This window comes from Anopheles darlingi, chromosome X (assembly GCF_943734745.1).
Source record: "Anopheles darlingi chromosome X, idAnoDarlMG_H_01, whole genome shotgun sequence".
In the NCBI taxonomy this organism is placed as follows: Eukaryota; Metazoa; Arthropoda; class Insecta; order Diptera; family Culicidae; genus Anopheles; species Anopheles darlingi.
In genome coordinates this window covers 5,850,616-5,877,534 of record NC_064873.1, presented here as the reverse complement: position 1 = coordinate 5,877,534, position 26,919 = coordinate 5,850,616, and the positions used below count along the sequence as shown (strand labels likewise).

Below are 26,919 nucleotides of genomic sequence, written 5' to 3'. Positions count from 1 at the left end.
TAGCCAAGACGCGGTCATGCCGCGGTCGCCCAAAAATAGAAAAAACATCTCTCGTGGTCCCCAACCCCCTTCCCCACGGCCGGATGCGTGGGCTGGTTTGTCGAGTCGGTTCCGATCAGGTAAATCAATTTGAGGAAAAACGAGAGATCCGTCGTGGATGGTGATGGGGAAAGGGGGGGGGGGGGGACGATTTTCCAATGTCTCCCCTTTAAAAGTTCCACTAAACAGTGACAACTGGAGATCCGCAGAGTTTTGACGAATAGATGGCGCCACCGTCTGAAGCTTTTCTGCGTGGAAGCTCTAATGGGGGAAAAGTTTTATGTTCAAAGTTATTACTAGGCTACCATTGCATTAATTGCATAAATTTAGGGACTACTTGATTCTGTTGCAAATTTTCTCTCGATCACTCTTTACTCTAAACTCACTCTAAAGGATATTTTTAACATAATAATTACCCTAAAAACATACATACCTTTTCAGTTAAATATCTTCAAAACAAATCATTGCTTTTTTATCGTTTTTTTACCTAAAGATATATTTCAAAAGAATAATAGCGTGTATAGAAGATTTTGGATGCGTATAGAAAAGGATACTGTGAATATAGTCGACTATATTAACACACGGTTTCACAGGAGAAGGGCAGCTGGATTGGAAGGTGGCATCAATTCCCCACCTGACAGGCCAACAAGGTGTGTAGGTAGGCTGTAAAACAAGGCAGCTGGTGTTGATTGTGGGTTATTTCGTTTTCAATTTAAATGTATAATGTTTATTTGATCAGTAGGCTAGGGTGATAAGGGTAGTTGTAGTAGTTTCGTAGTAGTGGTAGTGGTAGTACATGTACTCCTTTGAAAGGATTTTATTTTCGTAAATTCTTCTTCGTTTCGTTTCTCTGTCTGTCTCTCTCTCTCTCTCTCATTGAAATGCGCAAATGCCTGTACCTGGCCTATCCTGCTGCTTTACTTCGTCCGTTTTCTCGATTTTATCGTTTTCCCTCGCAATTCGTTGATTTGGCCTTCTCCTACCACCGCTCCTGCTCACAATCCCAATCACACACTCCCTTTCGTACTCTCTCTCTCTCTCTCCTTTTCGCTTTTGATATGAATTCCTTTTCGGCTGCTGGAATTCACGCGTGCTTGCTGGTAACGCACTCTCCTGCATCCCCTTAGTAAGCAACGTATAATCGCCGGAATACCTGGCTCTTGTTTAGCGACCTCTACCCAACCCTACCGATCACCTCAAACCTCACGACGCAATGATCGATGGAGTAGAAATTGATAGACACATAGAGGGGAAGAGTTTGTTTCAATTATAGCGACATTGAATTTCCCAGCGCCATGGTGATAGTTGCTGTTCTCTTTCGTATTTTCCTCCATTATGTATCATCTTTCTTATACTTAAGGTTAACGTTAACCATGTGAATGCACGGATATCGTTAACTGCAGCTGTCACTCGTCGTATCATGCAAAATGCTTCAATAACGCTCAGCAAGTGCACGCATGGCAAAGGGCCTCGGCAGTATTACTGTGGAGAATGATTCTTTTAACCAAAAGGCGAAATTCCGCATCCCGCTACTTCTTTTTCCTTGGTACTGTTACTATGTCATGGTTGCTTTCTTGCTAAAAAAAATGCCTACCTCACTGCACTGCCTTCTCTATTGTCATTCTTCTTTTGATTTAAGGCGTCTACATACTAGACGTGTTACCCTTAATGTGTCGAGGAAAAGAATATACCCAACATTGCCTTTGCTTTTGCACAGTCTATACTTTAGCGTCTAAACGTTCCAACGAGCTAGGAGAAGACGCGTTTCTTTTCGAGCAGAACGATTTAATTTTTAAGGGAGCCGGGGGGACTGAGAGAAAGTGTGTGTGAGAGAGAGAAAGCGTTCGCCGCAGGAGTGTGATGCAAATGCTGTTACTTTCCATTGCTTTGCTTAAAAATATATCTGTTTCTCGAAAATTCCTCGCTGTATCAAATCTTATTACTATAAACTCGCCTCTATCGTCTCATCGCCTACTGCTGCTGCGTAGCTACTCCTACTGGCCAGACCAAAAGGATGTAGTGGTGGTGTTGGGGAGGCTGTACGCACTATATGTTTTCCGCTGTTCTCCTCTGCATTACCCCTGATGAAGAAGTATTGCTTTCCTTTCGCCTATTTCCCCCCCTAAACCTGGCTCTTTTTAGTTCGCATGTTACGTCGGCGTTTGCTATCGCTTCTATCACTACGCTCTCTCTCATCTGTTGTGCCATGCGTCGCTTTTTAAGATGTATATATGTATATATATTTTTAAAAGTTGGTTCATATTCGCGATGCGTTGCGTGGTTGATTGAGAGAGATGGTTGGAATGGGTAGGGTAGGTGAGGCGAGGCGATGCTGTGCGTAGTCTGTTTGGTTTAGGCGCGCTTCTCCTCCTCGATGATTTCGCGCGTCGGCAGTGGGTTCTTCTCGAGTGTTTCAGCATGCTTCAGGCGCGACGTGTCGAACGACTCAATGCACTCGATGAAGTGCTGCACGCCCTTTTCGGCCTTGATGGCTAAAATGAAGAGAGAATATAGAGACAAAACATTACTGGCTGGGCTCTGGCAGGGCAAGAATATCAAGGGGTATGAAAAATTCCATCACTGCGCAAAAAAAAAGCACGCCAGAAAACACAAAGAGGAAAAGAGAGGATATCTTTGTGATTTGAAGATCGCAAGAAATTAGTGCGAAGGAGAGAGCGAAGGAACGGGAGGTGATGCTTATGAACAGATGCTGTGGTATACAAAACAAAAACTGAGAAATTAAAGAAATAGCTGTCCCCTTTTTCCTCTTCCTCTCATGGCGCCTTCACGGTACATCAGCACAGAGGAATGTGCCTGGCGCACAGGCCGCTGGTATGCTGGAGAAGTCTCGCGTATTTGAATGACGAATCATCGCCCATTGCCAGGGTGAACACTATTGCGGAGCTCAGCGCCTGTGCTCGACGGGGTTCTCTGCCCTGGAGAGGAGAGGTGTGATGTGATCGTCGATCGTCAACATTCCCCCTCCTTACACCGCCCTTGTTCGATCGAACAAAGCAAAACCGGCTCTCTGGTGCTCTGCCACAACGATGATGCTGCGCATCACACACACGCGCATGCGCGCTAGCTTCATGTCTTGCAAATTGAAACGTGCCATCGGTCGCGCTGGGGAGAACACAGCAGTCGCAATGCGACGTGCAGCCACGCGTTGTTGTTGTTATTGATGTTACATTGTGTATCGAATATCTAACATACACAAGGCATCCAGCATGAGTGGCGCGCGCGCGCCCGTGTTGACGAACATTCCATAATGTTCCACGTGTGGGGTGGGGTGTCTGTGTTTGTGTGTGTACTTCTCCTCGCCACGCCCTAGCCCTTACCTTCCTGATCCGGCAGTGGGTTCTTCTCACACGTTTCGGCATGCTTCAGCTGGGACGCATCGAACGACTCGATACCCTCGAAGACGCTGCGCTGGGCCTTCTCGCTCTGCACATCCTCCGCCGTCGGCAGCGGATTCTTCTCCTGCGTATCCGCCTTGGTTAGCGTTTCCGGGCGGAACGACTCGAGCTCGCTCTTGAAGTCGGCACCGACGCGCGGGTACTCGGCCGCGGCGGCATTATCCTGTCCAGCGGAGGCCATTCTATCTGCGTTGCGTTGATATTACTGTTGTTTTACCGAAGTGGGTTTGATTGTGTTGAGTGCGGGCGTGCGTGCGTGCGCGGTTCTGGTCCCCTTTTATTTGGCTGTTTGTCTGGTGAAGAAAAGAAAAATAGCGGGGAGCAATCAGAATAATGACAGTAGAAACAAGCACTGCGCTGTTATGCGGATTGATTTGGATGCACACTACTCTCTAACACAAATACACAAACACACAAACACACACTTGCTATTAGCAGGCTGGTTGCTGCGGATGCGCTGACAAGAGCAAATGATCGCGCGGTTGCGACACGGTCGGTCTTCTGGCACTGTTTGATGGTTTGCGAGCAATAAAACATCCAACAGCATCAACGACACCCCGACCAGAGGTGTCCCCCACCACCACCACCACCATTCGATGGCTTGGTGTGTGGTGGAGGATCATCTCAGCCTCCTTCTCCTCCTCCTCCTCTCGCTTCGTCTTTCTGCTATGGTGGATCATCGAACCAAAGACGGACAGCTCTGCCAGATGATCGTGATGATGATGATGATGATAACCTGCCACCCTTTCCTGGCCATCTGTTTTCGCCCCCCACCGCTCCACTCGTCCTCTCTACTTTTTCGTCCTTTACCCCTTTACCCCCCACACGTCCGTGGTGCTCAATTTGGCGATTAACGCGAGCTGCTGGTTCGCGATGGCAATCAGCGGGGATTGAGATTTGCTTTCCAAGTCGGTCGCCGCCGACTGGCGGCCTCTAGAACATGCGCCGCCGCTCCGTACATGCCGTTTACGGTCACACACAGCCGGGCCCTTTCTTTGCAACGAGTTCACGCGGCCCTCTGCTGCGACTGCGAAGAGAGCAACATGCGGAGGAGAAGGAGGAGGTTTGTCGCTTCGTCGTCGTAGATGTCTCGCGTTTGCCCCAGCCATTCACGGTGATATTGGTCAAGGCTTTCCCTCCTCCTCCTTCTCCTCCCTGCGACTCAGACCCTCACTTAACCATGTGTGAGTAGTGGTTCTCCTTTGATTTATCCCATTTATGGTCATCCTCGAAACGGATGCTGTCTCTCGTCTGACCATCACACCCTGCGGTAGGTATGGGGGACACAAAGGGGCATTCCAATTGGCGCCTTGAATCCGCGAACCCAAAGAGAGATAGAGATAGAAAACGAGAGAGAGAGAGAGAGAGAGAGAGAGAGAGAGAGAGAGAGAGAGAGAGAGAGAGAGAGCCAGACAGACAGAGAGAAAGAAAGAGAGCAATACAAGCGCGGCGCTTCTCGTCTGACCCACCTTTGAAGTCTTTCGAACCAGAGCGCCTTTTTGGGAGGCAATCAACGGGGGGAAGGGGGTGCTTTTTGATGCCTAGACACACCAACCAGAGCTTGCGCATCTGTTGCTGCAGTTGGGACTCACTCCAAAAACCCACCCCGCATGGTAGCTGGAACTTCCATTTTTTTTTTGCTTGCTACCACAATATCAGTGAGTCAGAATCGAGTAACCTGTTTCTTCTTCGCGGTGCGGATTGTAAAAAAAATAAAACCCCCGGGGACGAAACTCGCAGGCGCAGGCGGGTGTGACAGGCATGCATAACAAGGCTTTTTTGGGGGGGTTTCTTCTTTACCAACCCACCAACAATTTAACAATCCACCAATCCCATCCATCCCTGCCCCCCTTTTTCCTCCCCAAACCAAATGGGAACATGCAACGCCAAGCGGTGAAACCGATAAGACACTCGCGCCGCCCTACATTCAAGCCGCTCCTCCGACGGTAGATAAAGAGGGTGTTGTAAGAAGGGTCTCCACTGGGGCCACGCAGGCAGGCAGGGGTTCGCAGAAAAGAAAAACGACCCACAATGTGTGTGTGTGATTTGCGAATTAAAAAAAACGAATGCCCTCAGCACCTTTCGGGGCGTCACTCGTGGTGACAGTGCAAGCAAAACAAAAACATACATACACACACCCGCGGTCTCTCTGGTTGTATTGTCGTTGCAACCAACCAAAGCATGTGTGATTGCATGGTCCGAGATGACTCATCATGGAGGAGGGAAGACGATTACACACCACACCAACAGGCCAACAGCCTGGAGAGTCCTGGGACAACTGGGAGCTTATAAGAAGAATAATATGATCTTCAATCGTCGCGGCGAGACCTCTGCTGGATCGAAGGAGGGAAAGTGAACCCCTTTTGCACGCACATGCGATTGCAAATATGCGATGCGTCTGTCCCAAAAAAAAAACTGTACGCTGCACCCCAATTCTACACATATACGTGTATGTGCGTATGTGTCTTTGGCTTTCTTTCTTCGCTCTCTCTCTCTCTCTCTTTCCCTCATTCGTCTTTACGGGCTCTCTCTCTATTGTGTCTCCCCCTTTGGGAGAAACCCATTTCGCGTTACTCAACAGACGCGTACGCGTGCGTGTGTGTGTGTGTGTGTGTATGTGTTAGTAACTGGCAACTGTGGAGTGGCACGAAATTCGCGTTCGCTCAGACCCAACAACAACCCTTCGCGTTTCTTTGTGGGCGCCATTTTCAGCGTTTTTGGGATATTTGCAGGCCACCTCCGACCTCCCCCCGCTTCCCTTTTCCCCTTCACAGTCATCTGTTGTGCTTAATTTGTTTTCGGCCAGTTGGACTTTATGCCAAAAAAAAAAACAACGGTTCCTCGGCGCTGTTGCGCTGACGTTGTGCTTTTGCAAAAGAGGAAAAAGTGGTGGATGGTAGATGGTGGCGCAACACACCCTACCACTACTATGCACTACGTGCCTACTCGAAGAGTAACAACAGAAGCAACCGTCAACCGGCTCCCAGTCAGCGACAAGCCAAACATTCCCGGGGGGGTGAGATTGGGGTGAGTAATGTCGCGCCCTTGTTTCCCACGACCACCAGAGCAGGCTCGCAAAACAAGGGAGAAGGAGGTCAGCTAAGTGATGTCCTTGACTGTCGTCGAGCGGCGCAGAAAAGGGAGACTACTGCTTCTCTCTCTCTCTCTCTCTTTCTATCCATCTCTTTATCTATCTATCTATGTCTTTTCGACGCATCCGGAGCCTGAGGTGACTCGTCAGTCTGCACCAGATGTCCCAGGTACTACTTCCCGTATTTCACTTGATCCTTATGCGCCAGTCCAGTCCAGCAGTCCAGCAGTCATCGATCGCTATCCCCCACCGCAAGCAGCAGTCCACCAACTGTCCGTCCTCAAAGCTCGGGGGCACGAGTAACGTCGCCATTGCGTTTTTGGGTCGTTACCCCTCTGCTCCCTTCCCCTCCTCTGTCACCTTCCATATTTCACTTGATTTGGTCGAACAACCTCGAATGTGTGTGTGTGTGTGTTCCGTTCCACACAGCAGCTATCTCTCCATTTATGGGCGCCCCAAGACCAGCACCCCCCCCTCCACCTCGTTGGCGCACCGTCACCCTTCACCCTTCTCACACCTCCCCCCTCTCCCGCCTTTCCGCCATTACGCGACGAAACCGAAGCGCAGTTCTCACTCCTTAGCTCCTTACGAGGGAGGGGGGGGTTGTGTCCGTCGCAAACGCAACTCGCAATATCCAATTATGATCACGTTCCAAAACCCTCCACCGAACCAGGCAACGAGCAAAGCGACAAAAGGCGCTACACGCTGTTCTCTCTTCTGCGTGTGGTGCACACGATGCGGTTGGTTTGCTTCATATTTTCGAAACGGAACGGAACGGAACGGAACGGAACAGAACGGAACAGAGAGCAGAGTACGGGGCAGTGAGCGCAGCAAGCCGATGACGTTAGCGAAGGAGATGTGGCAGACTGCGGTGGCGGTGGTGGTGGTGGGTGGCTTCGGGCCGAGGGATAGCCATTCCAAAAAGAAAAAAAGGCGACCTCCTTCCTTAGTGCTCGCCGCAACAAGCAGCACGTCGAAAAGAGATCGACTTACTTCTTTGCTAACTGCCCCCCTTCATAGTCATAGAAGTAGTTCGATCGGCAAGCAAAAAGAACAACACAGCAACCAGCAACTTCGCTTCCCGTGTCTGTTGTGCGTGTGGAAACTCCGTACAGTGCCCCGAAAAGAAGCTCCACCACACCACCACCTAACACATTCACAGCGCGCCGCTCCCCCGCCGCCGACTTCTCGGGCTCTTCGTTTTTTCTTTTTGGCTGTTTAATTCTCTGATTTTTTTATGTTGTTGTCTTTTTCCTTTCCTTTTTATTGCTTTTTCTTCATCCTCTTCTGCATGTTCTTATTCTTCGTCTTCTTTTCATTTTTTTATATTTCTTCCTCTTATGCCTTTTCTTCTCTCTGCTGATCTACGAATTGTGGTAAGCGCCACAGCAGTAGCAACAGCAACCTGCACTTAAAAAGCATTAACCTGCGATCTCGCTCTCTCTGTCTTCCTCCTCGTTGTGCGAATATATATATATATATATGTGTGTGTGTGTATGGCTTGATCTAGGTTCAGGGTATGCTGGGGTTCCGGGGTGAATCAACGGAAATACCGTGTATCGAGAAGAAAGAGAAGACAGGAAAGAGGAAGGCGCAGTTGTAGAATAAATTTATCGGTTGTTTGATAAATTTGGGGGAGGCACAAATACCCCCATCCCCCTTCCCCCTATAGGCAGCAGCAGCAGCAGTAGCAACCGAACCGTAACATGACACAGGGAATGATGATGCGCTCCTACAACACCCCCCCCCCCCCCCCTCGCAATCCTCCATCATTTTGTAGGGAGGATCATCGGAAAAAAATGTACTAGTTCCCTAGGTTCCTTCATAGCTATTCATAGCTTCATACAAGTGTAGCAGTTGCAGCAGCAGCAGCAGCAGAAGAAGAAGAAGAACGGGAAGAAGTCAAAGCAACCAAACCAGAAAGAGAGAGCAAGCTCTCCCAAGCAGACATTGACTTTCAAATTGGGCGGGTTCAATGAAATGGTTCTCGGAGCCGGCTACAACACCAGCACCAGCAGCACTCCACGTCTTCGGATAGAGGAGCAGTGTAGAGAGCAGAGCAACAGCAGCAGCGAGGGTCTCTAAGTAGGCTGGGTGGATTGGTGAGGCAGGCGTATGACCCGAAAATTCAAGAGCATGCCGCCGCCACCGCCGTGTGGGTGATGATATTGTGGCTGGTCGCCGTCATCGTCGCCATGGTTTCTCCCCCGGCCTGACTCAACCACCACCAGCGGGGGACCGGCTGCGCTTGCCGGGCATCAGGGTGCTGGTGTTGTTGGGGGTTATCGCAAAACAGCAAAAGGCAACACACCAAGGTGTGTGGCTCATTGCCGGTCTGTGCGCGCGATCGTGACTCAATCCGAGGACGATGTGAGGTCTCTCTTTTGATGGATCACTCCTGCCTCGTTGTATGTGTGTGTCTGTGTGTGTGTCTATTGGAAGGGGGGACCTTCGCTCGAGGCGTGCTAATATCACCGCCTGGAAGATAAGCGAGGAGCAGCGCGCCCTAGAGGGGGCCACAGGCAGCAGCACATGCAAAAGACCCGCTAAATACACACACACACACGCGCATGCACACCATCGCACAGTAACGAACCGCCTATCGAGAGGCTTTTGGGGTGAGGCAGCGGCGGCGGCGGCCACTCCCGATATATCAAACCAGCGTCGTGTGTCGCGCGATTCTGATGACGCGCAGCAGCAGCAGCAGCGAGTCCAAACAAAGAGCCACCACCGTACGGTTTCGACCGGATGCAAGGCGTACGTGCATGCATGTGTGTGCGTGTGTGTGTGTCCGTGTGTGATGATGATGAGTCAGTTCCAGCTCCATTTTCACATTCACTTTCGTTCCGCGCTATGTGTGTGCGCTGGTGGTGTGTATTATAGATTACCCGGGCGACGAGAGTTTGTGCACGCGATTGCATCCATTCCCCCCACTCCCTCGTTCCCTTCTTCTCTTCCTCTTATCGAATGGGTGCGGCGGCGGTGGTGATCTCCTCTCCATTGGGTTCTTTTTTTTCGTCGTTTGATTCTGGCAAGCTGTGCGCTGTGTAGCTGCCGCCGTTGATTCTCTCTCTCTTCGTGAGAACGAGACCGAGACAGTTGCATGCAGTTGAAGGGAGGACGGACGAGGAAGGGGAGGAACGAGTATTGTGTGCGCGCGGGTGGCATGACGACCAACTGCCAACGGGGACATACAGAACTGCTCTGTTGGTGTTGGTGTATTGAAATTGCCCTGGACCCTGGCGGGGGGGATGCACAAGCGTCGTTGACATCAACTGCTGCAGCTGCCACAGAGTGGAGAGTGCATCTTCTGACAGCCAACGCCCTTCAAGGAAAGAAACGACATGCACCCCCACAAAAACACTCACACACACACACATCAGCAGACACGGCAGCTCGCACATTCGTGTCCCCCGGGGAGACGAAACTCCTGGCGATATTTGCAACTCAGAACACGCACATCGAGAGCACGCTGGTAGCCTGGTACACCTTTTTTTTTCTTGCTGGAGCGCGCGCGGATCTGTAATTTATTTTTGATCGACGAAAGAACGCACATCAACCGCCGGCAGCAAGCAGCGAGCTAGCGAGGTTAACCTCTCCCCCATCCCCCTCTACTTTCCTCATCATGCTCTTCCCGGCTGCTGCACCTGTTTCTAAATTTTTACTCGTTTTTTTTTTTAAATATTTCCTCCCACACCAACTAGGAAATTGAACACCGAAACTGTCTTTGAATGTTGTAGCTCGTATGTAGCTCCAGTTGAAAGCATATTGAATGTCAATTTGGCAATATTCAGCTACAGAGTTATCCAATAAAAAGAAATACATCGAATAAAATGTATAAAAAAAATATTTTGCTATACATTGCACCAAGAATATTGCGCGCGCGCGCGCGTGTGTGTGTGCGTGTGTAGGTTGCCTTTACCACACACTACTTTCCAGAACCGGCAAGCCAATCTACCCCCCCGCCTGACCGGCTGCCTGACCAACCGGGCCCACAAGAAAGTGGCGAATCAACGCATCAACGATTTCGACGTTTCCGCCTGGTTTCGCGTCGCGCATGTGTGTGTGTGTATGTGTGTGTGTGTGCGTGGTGGCGAGGTGGAAGAAATACAAGAAAACAGGGAAGGAATCAGGCAGCAGCAGCAACAAGAAGGGCACCACACAAACGGCGCTACAAAAAGAAACTCCTGGAGTGAAAGAGACTCCCCAATCCAACGACCCCAACACCATGAACGCGGGGAATCGCTCGCCTGCTCGCACACAGCAATACTCCAGTGAGCCTTCTCTCTCTTTTTCTCTTTCTCGATCTCCCCCCGCCCGCCTTGTGCCCCCCGCATTTGGGAGCTGGATACGAAACGGGAAAAGAGTTTTTTTCTCGCTTCGTTTGACCCCCGCCGAAGTGAAGATGGAGAAGTGAAATGTGTGTGCGTGCGTGTGTGCATGCATGTATGTGGCCGAACACCATTTACGTAGCCATCGATCACCACTCTCTATACACACTTGCACACACATGCACACATACATTGGCCAATATCCTAAACTGGCAAATAACCATCGGTTGTGTGATGAGTCATGACGTGTTGTTCGCATCCTTCGCCACAAACGCCTAACAAAAATCAGAAATACAGTCCCCCCCCGTGCATCTACCTACCGAAGAGAAGGAGAGAGAGAGAGAGAGAGGGAGCAGAAAAAGTAGAAAGCTTTTCGAGCTTCGCTCCATTCACGATGAGCGCACACAAACACACGCGCGCATCACAAATCCTCATCGCTTCTGAGCCACAGATTGATCCCGGCGCCGGCTAAAGGCTAACGTGTTGTAGAGGGGGGACTCTCAAACTAGCAAAGAGAAGGAAGAAGGGAACCAGACGGTGCCGGCGGCAGCAGCAGTAGCGAAGCACAACGACCTCGGTTTAGAGAAAAATTATTGAACTCCATTGTTCTCCCTTCCTGGTCTCCCTTCTCAAACGTTTCTCTCTCTCGCTCTCTCTGTTCCTCTCTTTCTTTGTGGCCAGGAGTCTGCGACCGGACGCGGCATTAATGCGAAATGCGCACGTGCGCCCGTGCGCTATGCGTGTGTATGCAACTCCTGCACCGGTTCTCCACCACGAATTGCTCGAAGCACACCAAGGACAGGTGTGTCAGGGAGGCGGTGGTGATGGTGATGGTGGTCGCCGGTCAGGCTAGAGTGTAGCAAACAGCCGCCGGTGGCTAGGCTACCGGCACCCGGCAGCTGACGCACAGACGCACCCCAGAGGGCGTCTGCACTAGCACAGCACAGCATCGGAATACACGCACACACGTACGGTGACGCACCCGGGCAGCCGGCAAATTTGCCGGCAACAATGCTCTGCTTCTGTGGCTGGACTGGCGGCGCGCGTTGTTTCCCCCCCAACCCCCTTCTTTGAAGCTTACCCCGGTGGCGCTTGAGACGGGAAAATGGCTACTTCTACGACGACGACACCGCCGCCGCCATCGTGCAAAAGGCAACATTCAACGAACACTGGACAGAGGATCAAGCACCGGAGAACCATGGCGAGCCAATGGAATGAGAAGCCAGAAAAGGGAAATTCGGAAAATCGGGCACTGCAGCACTTGTGCCGGTGCTGGAGCTCCCGGCGTTTTCCCGGATAGTTCCATTTGTGAGACCCTTCCCCTTCCCCCCTTGCGATCCAATCAAGAAGGGAGTGCGAGTGAATCATCTTTCATCGAAAGGTAAAGTATAATCTTTTGGAGCTCATAATAACTACCTTCTTAGTGGTACTAACACTTACTTTGGATTGTAGAACACCGTTTAAGCTGTAGTTACCGCGATGCGCTGGGTGGGATCTTCGTTTTGACACTGAAAAGCACTCTGCAACGCAGAAGGAGAGGTGGAGTTGAGGGAAGGTTGAGAAAAAAAAAAGAAATGAAATTAACACGACGGACGAATAACGCCACGCTCGTCGGATAAACACCGGTAGTAGATCTGGGGTGGGGGAAATAGTAGAGGGTGGTGACAATGTTTCGTTTTGTTTAATCCTCAAAATTATCGCAGATAGCCGATAGAGAAAAGAGAGAAAACGCCGCGATTGCCGAAGCGTCTTCTCGATCAAGGAACGCTTAACGTTTAACGAACTGTTTAATAATACCGGAAAAGCCGGAAAATGAAAAACGGAACCGGGCACAACAGGAGGTTGAGGAGAGGTGGGGGGGGCGTGAGGACATTCACTTTTGAGCACACAGAACCAATCACGGCATACACACCGGATATACACGGTGGAGGCACACAACACCACGAATTGAGAGAGAGAACGGATTTTACCGGTCGATTCCTGGCAGGAGCGGTTGGTTGAAGAGGGTCTCGGACCTGTGGACTGCACCGTTCGGAGGAGATGAGAGTTTTTTTCGACCGCATCAGCCGCGCTTGCCCTTTTATTAGCGGTGGGCGGACGGTTCGCGCGGGCCAACATTCGAGCAGCGGCGACCGGCTTGGCGGCACCATTCGAGCGGTGGCAGTGTTTATTTTCGAGCAGCGCAGCATTTTTCGGGGTTGCGGTTTTTGAGGGAACTTCTGCTCGGCGTTGCAGTAAGCAGTCGGGCAGTTTTATGCACCCTAGCTAACCGGCCTGCGGTTACTGATCTACGCATATAAAACATATTTTTGAAATGTCCGATTGCCGTTTTCCAGCTACACTCAAACAATGCCTTTATGAGGATTAAAGAGGTAGATAGATTAAATCGAATTCTATTCGATTGTAACGTCATCCATGTGCCGTTTCCGAACATGTGCACAACGGCGAGGATATCGGTCCTTGCGTGTGTGTAAGAGGGAGATCGCGAGATTGTACCCACCTGCTCGCCCCAGCCCAGGGGTTGAGGTGGAATTGTCGATTGCGCGAGACACGAGAAAAGTAAAAACAAAAACATGCTGCGTAGACCGTCTCGGTACAGTTGGTGGCCGGTGCAACCGGATAGGCTCCTAAATGATCGACACCGCGCTAATAAGGTGATGGAGCTTGCCCTCAACATCGGTCTCAACCTTCAAACCCCTATCCCTCCTTCCCTCCTCTTTCTGCGTTTGAGGCAACCTCCGTAAACCGGGTACCGTTTGCCGTTGGCGTACGGTGCTCGATGTATATCCCCCGGAGGAGGGGGTGAGCACTGGCACCCGTGGCAGGAATCTTCGGGCGAAGGCGAATAATCGGGAATAAGAAGAAGATATAGATCCAGTCAGGCGCAGGTCTACAATCCATGCTGATGATCCCTCCATTGGTTACGGAGGGTGGTCAACCGGAACCCGCGCTCACCAAAAAGTCGAACCTTTTCTCTACAGTCGGGAGAGAGGGAGTGGGGAGGAGGAGAAGAGAGGACGGTTGGCTGGGGGGCAATTGATGCGTTTACGACCGTTATCGTGGCAAGCGAGCGGGCGCTACCATCTAGAACCGACGATTTGGAACGGTTTTGCGCACATGGGAGCTGACCTCTTACCTTAACCGGAGGCAGCAGGTGCGCGTGCGCCCAGATGCTCCAGATGCGTCTGATTGTTCCTTTTTCGGGGTTGGCTACCGCTTCAAGTCGCACTCGAGGATGCACTCGTTGACCGTGTCAGCGTGTGGTCAAGGCTGAATACCCCGCGTTGGAATGGGTTGTGGGAAGCGGAAGGGAGGGCCGCCGTTGTTGTGTCAACATCGTTTGCAGGGCTGCAAAGCACGACCAAAACTCAAACCATAAACCAACAAGTTCAAAAACGGCCATAAAATAATTGCTTTCCATCAGGGACCCCCGGAAAGCGCGCCGTCAGCTGTGCATATAGTAACGGAAGTAATCGGGAGCCTATAAAGCTGCTTTCACATCGAGCGCGTTTTACGCGCCGAAAACGCCAGTAATGGACGCCGCGTGCTTTTTGACGCAGAAAACGGCGGTTGTATCATCATCAAAATATATGGAAGCGTTCACACAACGCACCAAAAGCTATTTCTTTGAGCTTTTGAAGAGCTTAAAAGTTAGCGTTTTTTTCGGGTCTGTAAAAATCTACAGATTGCGGCGCGTACTGAGCCGACTGTAGCAGGCTTCGCAAGGAAACCACCATTGCTCTTTGGTTTTGCAATTTGTTTTGCCAGGAATGGGTTGAAATCCGGGTAATAACTGTTTTGCCGTGAAGATTAAACTGGTCGACCGGAACGTCAAATTCATAACTTTTTGCTAAAATCCGATCGGGGTATACAACACCGCACCTCTCTATTTAATACATTTACGCTAGCGTTTACCCTTCGTGTAGCGAAAGCTAGTCTTTCTATAGAGAACATTTTCTGATTCTGCTCGTATCAACAAGCGCACACTGGCTTGTTGTTGAGCGTAATCAGCTTCCCGAATGCCAAAAATAAAATCCAATATGGCGTCTTAAAAAGTGCTACGACTCTACCTGTATAATTAAAACACCTCGCATCAGAGAAAGGCTTGATGCTTGAAAATCACGGAAAAGAACGGAGTGGCAGAGTTCAAAGAATAGTTACAATTACCGTTGTTTTACATCTCCGTACCTCAGAAGGGCAACTTAGCGAACGAACTACATTGTAGGGAAGTGATTCGAATCCTATTGGAGCAAGAAGGTACGCAACGAGAAAGGTTTTGTTCTGGTTTCTGGTCGCAGCAAAATTCTGTGTTTCCCGATCCTGTTGTGCTCTGGCGAGACGCCGACGGGAAGGTACGAAACAGGTTTTGCTCCTAGCCTAATTTTTACCTTCGTGTAACAATGCGATGTGGCGCGCCATCCGTGATTCTGCTGCATGTCCGATCTATTCAACATCTGTTTCGTTGTGCCCGTTGAAATTCTGCTTCTCTTTCCACTAGTAGCTCTATGCAGTTTTGTCTGCTACAGCTGGTGTAATCCCTTAAGTGCATTAACCACCGTCCACCATTCAGAACAGGAAGTAGGTTTTGCTTCGTACCATCCTAGTTGGGAGGTAGGAGTAGCACTTGTGTAGGAAAATCATTCATGATTCCTAGTTCCATGGTTAAGCTTTGCACAATCCAATGGAATTTGCTTCGGCGTGGGTGCGGTTTAGTTATTGCCATCATGCAGTCAAATTCGGAGCACTGTATGAATCAGCGTCGTTTTTTTTCTGTTTCTACACACACCAAATGAATTTCCTACTGAACGTAATCACTGGTAGATAGGGTCTGTTCAAATCGAAAGGTGAATCGAATGTGGCGTTGTTCAAACCATATGGCAATGCTTAGTGGAAGAATTGAGATTTGTGTTTGGTTGATACCGGGACAGACGGTGTAAAGTGTTATATCCACTCAACTGATACGCAGCATTATCTTAGCATACTCCGCAGATCGGAGAAATTAATTTACATGTAATATTAACTACGGGACATATTTAATCTAAGCAGCAGTGGACCGTCGATCAACGAAAGCCAAATCTCAAGAGTTCACCGCCCAACAAGCAACAGCACAATGCCGGAAAGTGGTCCCGTCTATCAACCGACGACGGTTTCGTACGAAACACGAACGAGTGCCGGCGGTTTGCTTGCCCAAACGACGGCTGCCTCGTCAATGAAGATGCTCCGTAAACCAACCGCTCAAATGACAATTCTGGTCCTAGGATTGATAACCTTCGCTATCGGTAAGTTCCGGTGTTCTGGTGGAGTAGTCTACTTCCCACTGGATCGTATCATGCGCTACAATTTCACCACATTCTAATTGTACAGGAATGGCATTAATTGCTAGCGGCTCGGCAGATTACTCGGACGCTGAACAGTACCCGGAAATCAATCCGGATGGCAAAGCGCAGGAGGAACGAATTGATATTAGTCTTATCGTAGTCGGCGCGATCTTGACTCTGCTTGCGCTGTTCCTGCTAGGTATATGTATATTAATGAAAGCAATGGTTTTGCTTTCACTATCGTTGAGCTTATACAACATTTCTTTCTCTTGTTATTCTGCTGCTCTTTTTCCGTTACAGGGCTGTACTTGAAGGTAGCCGATTGGCGACGCAATTGCGTCTGTCCCTGTGCGCTTTCCAAGAAGCAAGGCTTAGCACGACAGCTTCAGGGTACGGCTAGTGGTCAAATACTAGCCCTTAACCCGAGCACGGATCCACTCGTGTCACATACGCAGTACGCACCGGTTTCAGAAATTCCAACACGCCAGGACGATGAAGAGCGACGAAACCTGATGCCGGATAGCAAAGATTCGTGCCTTAGTAGTGCAGAGGAGTCGGATAGGATGCTGGATACCGATCCAAGAATTGTGCTGCGACCGATAGGTGGCGGGACTGCTGGAGAGGAAGCTTAAGCTGACAAGAAACAAAAAAATCTGCTCTCGTGTCTAGTGACTTGTGACAGGCGAAATCACATCACCCTCCTAATGGTAAATAGTTTAAGTTGTGACACTGGCACTGGTTCTTAATTTCCCTAAGTTTCGACCTTCACCTTTACTGTATTAATGTCGAAGCATTCCATGTTGTATGGAACTGTTGTCCTTTGGTCTGTTGATTCCAATATTTTCTTTGCATATTGCTAACCGAAATATGTTATTCATTCTGCTTAACACGCGGGTCGAATAGCACTAACTCTAGGATTATTTCTTGCTCGAAAGGAATCGAATCAAGGTACGTCGCATTTAGGCATTTAATATGCAGCTATGTTTCGTTGAATCTCCTAATGTTGCAGAGGCAACACTTGAATTCTGGATAGAATAAATTATTATGGAAATGATAGGCTGACGAAAGGAAGAAATAAATAAGGAAAGCTTACAAAATTCGTCGTTACAAACCATTAACAGACTAAAATGACGAGAAAACAACATCATTGCGTGGCCAACTGAATTTCAAACAAAGCGTGAGAAAGATTAGGAAATTACTAATCATCGGTGGGACAATGAGTATAGCATTCACCACACTTGACCTGCTAGAGGCGATTACACTTATGTTTTTTTATTGCTTGCACGGCGAAGCCTGACATGATCCAGGAAAACAAATGGGGCCGTCCAGAATTAACAAACCATAAATAATTGTAAGAAAAACATCCATGAAATAAAACCCATAGATCCATTGTACATTGGATCTAGAAAATGAATAGAGTAGTTTCTTTTTGTTATAACTAACAGAGTAGGAGCGTGTTACGTTGGTTCGCAACGAATGAAGGAAAAAAAAAAACTCTAGAACACAATTTGTCGGTTGCATTTGGCAGTTTTTTTTCCTTCATTCGTTGCGAACCAACGCAACACTTTTAGAAAACACAGCATTGGCTTCTCTTGTTGCCCGTCCATTTGGCAGTCGACTGAATCTTTGATTAGCATACATCCCGATTTCAGAACGAAGCAGGACTTCGCTAAAGCAAAATCAAATCACACCGTCTCCTGATACTCATTGTCGTTACGATCGAGCAGTAGCTTTATTAAGAATCCATCCATCCATGCTTCTTCTACACTGTGCTAATGCTAATCGACCTTAATCTAATGTAGAGATAGGTGGCTGTCTCACATGACCATACCAACTGGGACAGATGCCACTCGAAGGATGTATAACAACGAAAGCTGGCATTGATATATGCTAGCACTTTTAATGTTTCTCATATTCGACTTATACATACTTTTAATATTTCTCGTAGTCGTATTTTCAAAAACAATTCACGTGTTCAAGTTAGTTCAGAATTCAATAGTTAGTTAGGTGGCAAGGGTAAAATATCAGATTTTCAATGGAAAACAAAATGCGTAGCATGTGCAGCAGGTGAATGAATATTATAGACAGCGAGGATGGATGATCTACAGCTTTAACACCTGCAGCGCTGAGCAACAGACTACTTCGGGATTCACTTTTGTTCTGCTAAGTGTGTGTTTCACTCTCTTGCCATATCATGGCCATACATGAGATTGCGCTCCGTTCGCCTGCCGATTTTTCTGTTCTTAAGAACCCAGGTTTATGATAACGTCCTGGTATTCAACGCTCTTGCTACCAGTGATTGTACAGTGTATCATATGGCGTCGTTGGTGTTTCTTACTCTAAAATACTGAATTACAACTTACAAAACAGTATTTGAAGATAGATAAAGAATTCTCATGTATTTAGAAATAAGAGTTCAAAAAAGTATATCCACTAAACAAACTCCACAACTATTCCACTAGACAGAAATTTAGTTAATTTGCCACCTTTTATCGAGAAAAGCAAACGCCTCCAGCTTTCAGATTTTTTGACAATAGCTGTACAGCTCTACATCGTTGCGCCTCACACTGCAGTCAGACTATGTGTTTAGTATCGGCCTAATACACTTACAAAAAATGTATATAGTAGCAAAACTTTGTACAGGTTGGATACACGATTATGTTGTTCGGTGATCTTGAAACGATCAAAATATGTCAATTGAAATGGATTCTTTTTCGCTATCTAATTTTTACTGAAACATTTTGAAAAAAAAATCATTTATGACATTTATACAATTGATTGTTTGGAGCTGCTAGTAGCAGATGAAAGTATGTGGCCTAAGTAGGGCTTAATTTGTGAGATGCACTTAAGTTCTGACCCTTACATACTACAGCTGCAGCAAGATTCGTTATTTTATAAACTTTCATCCAAGGAGAGGAGAAAGCATTTTACATATAATTAAACCAAACCAAAGCACGATTTACCCATTTTAAATTAGAAAAATAAAATTAGATGCACTCAGCAAGAACAACAGAAACCGAACGTGAATAGCGAAGAAATTGACATGAATATTCTTCTTTTGAAATCATTCTTCCTTTTTTAACGTCCAAATTTCTTTTCTTCTCGTTGCTTTGTTTTTCATCTTTTTCTATCACTTATCTTCTTATCATATTAATTGCATTGCCACGCTCTACTATTTAGCTGCTTATCTACCGGATATACTAATCAAACAGATATCAATTCATCCACATCAACATTTACGAGTAACCACAGCAAGTAAAAACAGTGAAGAACTTTTAACTGATAAGTAAAAGGAAGATCTCCGATTGAAGGATCTCGATCCATATTTCTTAGGATTAAAGCCCATGCTTCGAGAAAGCTGAAATTAGATACATTAAATCATAGTAATGAAGGATCTCAGAGCGTATGTGCGATATCTCATTCGGGACGTATGCTAATAGGAGCCTGAGACCTTCGATCTAGGGGATCAATCGGAAGCGGATAGTTTTTGAAACTTTACTAAATAACTTATGCATTAAAAAACGGGTCAACATTTGAATGGCGATAAATTACCTTCCGTTTACATATTAATTTACAGAAATATATCGCCATTCACATTTTGTCTCTTTCTTTTAATGCAGAGGTTAGCCCTGTATTTATAGATTAAAAAAACTTGCCAGCGCTAAGGAAAGGAAAGCTAAGCTAAAGTTTTTGTAACCAATCAAAACCGATGCGAATAGTGGCGATTGTCGATCGCAAATGAATTGGAATCACCAGTAATGGTAGATTCTATTCTAACCAAAGCTTTATGCCATATAATTTTACATTCTACACGATTAGCTGATAGTAAGTAAAAAAAACTCAGACGACTATAAATAAAAATTCCGCCTGCGGTCGTTAAACTTTCGATCGGATCCAATCAGTCGAAAGGCATCAGGTTGGCCGCATTAAGCTCCAGATCTTGGCAAAGATCCAGTCCGCCATCCGAATCAAGAATGACATCATAGCCGGTAAGGTTGGCCAAATCGCTTGGAAGTCCGTGACTTGGATTGAGAAACACAAGATTATTGTTGGTCGACAGATTGCTAGATGCGGCAGCAGCGTTCAACATCATCAGCGACGAATCGGTAGTGGAAGAGATTGGCGAGCAATACGCAAGGGTGGACGAATCCGATCCAAAGCGCGGCGCCGAAGGTGAACTGCGCGGAATCGCAGTGGAGAACGAAGTGGAGGCAAAGTTGGTAGCGCTGCTGAGGCTTGGCTGGCTCGAGGTCTGTCCGAGCATTGCGTCCGGCTTAGATATACTGCGTGCTCTTATTTGCGGTGCAAGAGACCCCCCATGGGCATTTGTCTTCGATGGTCCCGCTCCACCGTCTGCAATGTTGACATTTCCAGCGAAGGTGGGCACCGTTTGCTTAGAGTCATTCGGTCGTGCCCAGAGACGCCCGTATTGACCGGTAGCAGCCGTTGTAGCCGGTGTATTTACCGACAGAGGCAGCGACCTTGCGCTGTCTACTCCGAAAAACAAACCTGTATTAATAGTCGATGTAGAACCGGAAGCTGTCGAGATGGTAGCCGATGATGACGATGATGCTGTTGATAGGGCGCTGGTGGTCGCTACGGGCAGATAGCTCACCGTAGTGGTTGAATTACCATTGACAAACCCTCCAACGAACGGTCGAACCGACACACTGGTATCACTGGCTAGGCTAGTAGATGCTGTCGCCACTGGTAGCGAGTGCATAGTAGGTAGAAAGCGGCTCACCAATGGTTTCCCCGCTTTGTACATGACCGTTTGCGGGGTACAAATGGTGTTAGCGACACTGGAAGCTGCAACACTTGTCACTTCTGGGGCTGGAGTCTTGGCTACTTGGAGATGTTGGCCAGTGTTGATAACTTTTACATTACTACTACCACCATTATTAGCACTGGCAACCGCTTCCTGGCTCATTTTCGCAGCGGTCATGCTGTAAGTGACGGGCGTTATTTTCGGCCCTGTGATCAGGCTGCTGCCGGATGGACCACCCGAGATATTTGCTCCCATACCACTCAACACCAACTTCGTACCATCCTTGACATCGCCGCCGCTGCTACCTTCGACCGTGGTTGGGGCATTGTATTGTTGCAACAGTTCAGAAAGACTTCGCCGAATCTGCAAAGATATGATATAAATTACTAGTTGGACCCAGCGTGTAACATTAATGTAAAGTAAATAACAACAAAATTGTCAACCGAGCAAGCCCGGGATATGGTACTTATGCCGACGAAATTTCCAGTTTTCGTAACACGTGAAAAAGTCGTCTTTAGGAATGGCCTTCGGCACCTTTTTCGCAGCGGCTTGAATCTGTTCTGTCTAATATTATCGTGATCGAGCGCTGACGCGCTTGAGATGAAAACCATCCTTCAAAATGTGATTAGCGGATATTTTTGATATGCCAATATCGTCAGCAAAGCGGTTAATCGACGGTTTTCCAGCACCAAATCATCAAGTTTTTGGGGCACGAGCTACACCGATTGACGTTGGTTCTTCCTCTTCAAAACGTTCCCGACCATGCTGGAAGTTTTTCCACCACTTGTAAAAATTGTTTTTGGACATAGTATTGTCACCAAAGACTTTCTGTACCATTGACATTGGTGTATCCGCAGCAGAAAAAATATTTTTAATGCAAATTCTTTGCTTGAAAATTTGCGACATGGCCAAAAACGAAGAATGCACTTTTAACAGTTCACAAAATAATGCGTGTCTCAAACACTAGTGAATATTTTGACGTGAAACTTGTCATGGTTATCAATAACAGTGCTGACAACCTATAAAAAAAAAACAAAATTAAAGATATCCATTTATGCGGGCAATTTGGGTGCCGTGTTACCTTACTTTTTGGACACAGTAGTATATGTTTTTACACAACGGATTTGTTAATATTGACATTCACTTTGGTTAACATCATTACGATGTATAAATTTTCAGTTTCAGTCGTTCTGAGCATAGCTATACTACTATTTTTGTGACAAAATTTTGTATCAAAAGTGCAATATCTTTCCAAACCTGTAAGAGATCCCAAGATTGTTATAGACTTTCGGAGTTACTGTTGTGGGGAGAAATGGGTAACCCACCTTGAGTCCATCAGCACGGTGTGGATTGCGACAGCCGCGGCATTTACAGTCGACGCATGATTTTGAATCAACATAACACGGACAACGTTGACCGCAACAAGTCAACTTGCCGGGAGTTGGCGTAGCATTTCCACAGCGACAGCCTTTCCGTTTTATTGATTGTTGCTGCAGCAACTGCTGTTGTTGCTGTTGCGACTGCTGTGTTTGAGGTTGGGACTGCGTTTGCTGTTGGGGCTGCGACTGCTGTTGCAGCATCACGAGCTGCTGTTGCTGCACCTGCTGTGGTTGCTGTTGTACTTGAGGTGATTTTTGAGATCCAGCATGCAGCAAAATTTTTTTCTGGAGTAAATGTGATTGCTGAGGTAGCTGATGCTGTCCCTGCAACTGTTGCTGTGGCTGCTGTGGGACAGATCCTTGTAACTGGATCACCTTCGGTTGTTGTTGCAGTTGCCCTAGTGATTGATTTAATACTTTCACCTGTTGTGGCTGGCCCTGCTGCTGTCTCGATGTCTGTTGAAACACTACGTGCTGTGCACGAGGTGCTACATTCACATGATCAGCAGCGAGCTGCGACGGCACTGTGCGCTGGAGGAGCGTCTTAGAAGCAACCAGTGCTTGGTGTTGTGAAAGTTGCGCTGCTATAGGTTGCTGTGAGCGCACCTGAAGCTGCGTTGTGCGTTGCTGCTGTTGCAATTGCTGGCCAACAACAGGTTGATTAGGGGTATTCGTTTTAGACAACTGGCTCGGACTAGCGACAGGCAGCGAGGCTGTCAGAGGTTGCTGGACGATCTTGGCCTGCTGGTCGACCGTTGGGTTGTTTATCGCTTTGGGTTGTTGGAGGGATTGCATCGTTGTTGTGGCAATTTTCAAAGGAAAAGCGCTGGTTGCCCTCGTTATCGGAACATCCGATTTGCGCTTCACCGACACCTTGTTACTGTTGCCGGCATACACAACGGAATACATTGTAGAGCCATTCGAGACCGTCTTGATTGGGGCTGACTGGTATTTGATCTCCTGTGGTTTAGTTATGTTTACGATACGTGGTGTCGTCGGAGGACAAGCATTCTTGACGACTGGCGTCGGAGCACTGCCGGTCCCAGGCTGCAGCAGGTTTGTGGGGACGATGGAAGTGGCGTTGGCCGTAATGGTCGGGGATCGTGTTGGTGGCAGTTTCGCGTGTATAATGGTTGGACCGGCGCGAGAAGATGCAATGACCCGACGAATTGTGGGCTGGATGATTAATGGGCTACTTCCTAGCTTGTTTATTCGTTGCTGTTGCAGCAGTTGCGGTTGCTGCTGAATCTGATACACTGAAGCCTGAAGATTATTCGGTTGCTGTGATGTTGGTACAGACGAAGAAGATAACAATTTCTGCTGCGGTTGGGAGAGCATTGTAGGATTTGACAACTGCTGCTTTTGCTGTAGCTGCACTTGTTGTTGTTGCTGCTGCTGCTGCTGCGTTTGCGGTTGTGGTTGTGTTTGCGATTGTGGCTGCTGCTGCTGCTGCTGCTTTTGCTGTAACTGCAATTGTTGTTGCTTTTGCAGTATCTGCGGCTGTTGAAGCTGCTTTTGCTGTAACGGTTGCTGTTGCAGCTGATGCTGCGGTTGCTGTTGCGAAAGCTGCTGCAGCTGCTGAATTTGGTGCAACTGCTGTAGCTGTTGCCTTTGTTGTGCCTGTTGTAGGATTTGTTGCGAATGTTGCTGCTGCACAATCGGTTGTTGTGGTTTTTGCACCAGCGTTGATTGCTGGGGCTGCTGCTGTTTAAATTGTTGCATCTGTTGTCGGAATCGCTGAAGCTGCTGCTGACCTTCAGGTGCGACCTGTTGTGCTTGTGCTTGTTTGACTACCTGCACGTGCTGTTGTTGGTGCGGTTGAAGAGTATGCTGCTGCTGCTGCTGCTGTTGCTGCTGCTGTACCGTTGATTGTTGTTGTGGTTGAAGGATGAGCTGTTGCGTTTGTGATACTTTTGGCTTGCTAACGTGTGCTGATGGCTGGGGTGGTTGTTGCTGTAGATCCATGCCCTGGTGAGGTTGCCCTTGGATCTGTTCCTGTAGTTGTTGCTGACCATGTGTTTGAAGTTGGGCCCGCGGTTTCTGTTTCCGCTGAGTGTACTGCTGCTGCAGACTCCTTTGCTGACGCGTGTGTTCTCTCTCTGAGGGCTGCTTTTGATACTCGTGCAGCAGTACCTGGGGGAGGCATTTCCGTGCGGCGGCTGGGACCCTGCCGCCGTCGCCAGACTTCTGACCAGTGTGGAGTGCCTTCTTGATTTTGTAAGCGGTTGTTCGTTTCCGCACCACCGGTACAGGGAAAATGCAGGGTAGTATGGAGTAAGCCGCTTTCGTCAAACCAGAGTTACACTCGAAGTCATCCTCAAAATCTGCGCCCTCATCGATGAGATCCATGAGACTGTTCGGGGACGCCCCGTTGTTGTTGGAGTGCCCCGTTCGTCCACCCACTATACTTCCCATCTGGTCCATAGCGCACTTCTTGATATCGAGAAACACCGAATGCCCCCGGATGTACAAGCATATCTTCTTGTAGCCTTGCAGTACGATGCGAAGCTGCATGTTACCAGTATACTGGGGCGCATCTTTGCAGAAGCGACACGCTGGCTTAAGTTTCTTACGTTTGCCGATGCATTTGCGGCATACATGGTGCTGACAGCCAGCCGCGGACGGACTTTGCGGTTCTACGAGCAGTTTGCAGCAAACGACGCAGCTGAGGCTTTTGCGTAGATACGGGAGCAGTCGGTTCAGATCCTGCAGCTCGCTCGGCAGATCGCTCTTAAACACCAGCCGCGATATCGTAATATACAGCGAAATGGGATTCATCTTTGCTTTTATTTTTTGCTTCCGGTCCGGCGCATCTCAAGGCTGGCGATACGCCACTCCGTCGAGACGCATAAAAGCGTGTAAACGTAAGATACGATTAGGCGTTTATCGGTCGGTGATGCACTCTAGCGTACACAAGCTTACACGCACAAACGGTGCCCTTTATTGGGCAGGGCAAACTACGCACCTTCTCGGATTTATATGTTTAGGTAAAAGTTCGGCGACAGAAAACGGAGCGTACGGCACAAACAAGAACGAAACGAAGTATTTTAGTAGCGGTGGCCACAAGAGGCGTAACTGTAGCGTAAATGTAAAAATTATGCCAAAAACTTTACGCTTAACCCTCACACGCTGTCAAACGATTACATGTCCGTGGAGCGTGAAACCTAGCCAAAACGCTGTTTGCTAAACGGGTGGGCTCGCAATATGTTCTTTTTGTGGTTTACATCGATAGTGAGCGATTATTGCTAGTGGGTTCAATCGTTTTCCGCTGATTCAGCCTCATTTTCGTTTGTTCGTTCCGTGGATCTGTTCGTAATTTCCACGGTTTTCCACCTTTTCGGCACTTTTCCAATGGGAATGGCTGCGGTAGTTGGTAATGATGTTGATTTGCTCTGAAATCGTGCGAAATTACTCCAAAATGTTCAGAATTTCGCGTTTTTACTTGGATTTTTACAGCGATCTCTAACCTCACAACCGTGAACCAAAACAACGCCACAGTGGCACGCAGGCCAGTTTTAGTTCAAAATTTTGATTTTTCATGAAAATTTTGCCTTTTTTTATACCAAACGCGTATATTTTACCGAGCATCACTGTGAAAATGTCGGACTGGACCAAGGTACTTAGGTACAATAGACAGGTAGCTTTTTGTAGAAGAAATCCCCAATCGGATTTTAGAAAAAAACTTCACAGTTTGACATTGGTGGGACTGTGGGATGTTTACTTCGGGAACGCTCTTTACGGAGCTGTTTTCGCTTTTCCGTGGTATTATGACAGTTAAAATTCACGAAAAGTGGCACGAAAGTTAAAGTTTATACAAGTATTCCCAAAATTCTTCCTAGTATTTCAATATGGTATCGGTCCGTGGGTCTTGCCACCCGGCCTAGAACCAGAGCTAGCTGGCGTTTCTGGGCCGCGCTCACTCTCTGTAAAACACAACTCGGTCGCTCGATTGATCTTATATAGCTGAATCATTTAAACATTCGAAAAAGAGTGAAATCAGGTACTTCTTCTTCTTCTTCTTCTTCTTATTCGGCGCTACAACCGACGAGCGGTCTTGGCCTGCCACAGAAGATTCCTCCACCGCTCGCGATCGAGCGTCGTCGTCCTCCAGGTCGTTAGTTCTGCTATTCTGGCGTCAATGTCGATACCGTCGCTCCATCTCGATTTGGGCCTACTACGACCTCTCTGTCCATCCGGAAGGCCTAAGAAGACTTTACGGGCTGGGTCGTCGTCTGCCCTTCTCATGACATGCCCAGCCTAGACTAAACTTACCCATGGCTTCTTTTTCTTCTTCTTGAAACTCACGTGGTTTTGTTGATATAGAGAGTCCGGCCACCACTGTCAAACAAATTCAATATGGTGACCTGTCAAAGCGGCTAAGACATCACCTCTCTATCTAAAACACCTTGGTAGATTCCATCATCTTCATTCATTTCAATACATCGAAGCCCCATCCAAATGCAAGTTAAAGTTTACACCACACAATGATTTCACGCAATTTACTTTGATTTAAACAACTAATTGAGTTTAAAACATGAAAAAGTCGCCATGCACAGATCGCAAGGGTTTGTTTACAT

The 26,919-nt window shown here is 47.9% G+C and overlaps 3 protein-coding genes across 6 annotated transcripts; 1 reads left to right on the top strand and 2 right to left on the bottom strand.

The window, feature by feature from the left end:
• Positions 1-849: 849 nt before the first annotated feature.
• On the bottom strand, positions 850-12,950 carry LOC125955241 (thymosin beta). Of its 3 annotated transcripts, none has more exons than XM_049686260.1 (4): positions 12,848-12,950; positions 12,318-12,397; positions 3,378-3,748; positions 850-2,531 (listed from the first exon to the last, which is right to left on the bottom strand). In XM_049686260.1, exons 3-4 carry the CDS (start codon positions 3,634-3,636, stop codon positions 2,392-2,394), a joined length of 399 nt encoding a protein of 132 aa, XP_049542217.1. In that variant the 5' UTR covers positions 3,637-3,748; positions 12,318-12,397; positions 12,848-12,950; the 3' UTR covers positions 850-2,391. The 3 variants fall into 3 exon arrangements, with proteins under 3 accessions (XP_049542217.1, XP_049542227.1, XP_049542236.1); XM_049686270.1 differs by having other exon boundaries at positions 12,790-12,927; XM_049686279.1 differs by lacking the exons at positions 12,318-12,397; positions 12,848-12,950 and adding an exon at positions 3,881-3,999.
• A 2,023-nt stretch (positions 12,951-14,973) lies between these two features.
• On the top strand, positions 14,974-17,609 carry LOC125955228 (uncharacterized). 2 transcript variants are annotated; one of them, XM_049686240.1, is made up of 4 exons: positions 14,974-15,134; positions 15,924-16,156; positions 16,242-16,394; positions 16,496-17,609. In XM_049686240.1, exons 2-4 carry the CDS (start codon positions 15,988-15,990, stop codon positions 16,825-16,827), a joined length of 654 nt encoding a protein of 217 aa, XP_049542197.1. In that variant the 5' UTR covers positions 14,974-15,134; positions 15,924-15,987; the 3' UTR covers positions 16,828-17,609. The 2 variants fall into 2 exon arrangements, with proteins under 2 accessions (XP_049542197.1, XP_049542203.1); XM_049686246.1 differs by having other exon boundaries at positions 14,974-15,229.
• Positions 17,610-17,908: 299 nt separating this feature from the next.
• Positions 17,909-25,918, bottom strand: LOC125954865 (polyhomeotic-proximal chromatin protein-like). Its single transcript, XM_049685519.1, has 2 exons — positions 22,289-25,918; positions 17,909-21,326 (listed from the first exon to the last, which is right to left on the bottom strand). The coding sequence occupies exons 1-2, from the start codon at positions 25,118-25,120 to the stop codon at positions 20,094-20,096; spliced, it is 4,065 nt and encodes a 1,354-aa protein (XP_049541476.1). The 5' UTR covers positions 25,121-25,918; the 3' UTR covers positions 17,909-20,093.
• Positions 25,919-26,919: the final 1,001 nt, after the last annotated feature.

Bases quoted from the DNA above. Each gene is read 5' to 3' on its own strand.
- LOC125955241 (XM_049686260.1), bottom strand. From the start codon at position 3,636: ATGGCCTCCGCTGGACAGGATAATGCCGCCGCGGCCGAGTACCCGCGC. The intron at 2,532-3,377 runs GTAAGGGCTAGG...TCTTCATTTTAG, and splicing joins CCCACTGCCGGATCAGGAAG to CCATCAAGGCCGAAAAGGGC.
- LOC125955228 (XM_049686240.1), top strand. From the start codon at position 15,988: ATGCCGGAAAGTGGTCCCGTCTATCAACCGACGACGGTTTCGTACGAA. The intron at 16,157-16,241 runs GTAAGTTCCGGT...CTAATTGTACAG, and splicing joins ATTGATAACCTTCGCTATCG to GAATGGCATTAATTGCTAGC. The intron at 16,395-16,495 runs GTATATGTATAT...TTTCCGTTACAG, and splicing joins GCTTGCGCTGTTCCTGCTAG to GGCTGTACTTGAAGGTAGCC.
- LOC125954865 (XM_049685519.1), bottom strand. From the start codon at position 25,120: ATGAATCCCATTTCGCTGTATATTACGATATCGCGGCTGGTGTTTAAG. The intron at 21,327-22,288 runs GTGGGTTACCCA...ATATCTTTGCAG, and splicing joins ACCGTGCTGATGGACTCAAG to ATTCGGCGAAGTCTTTCTGA.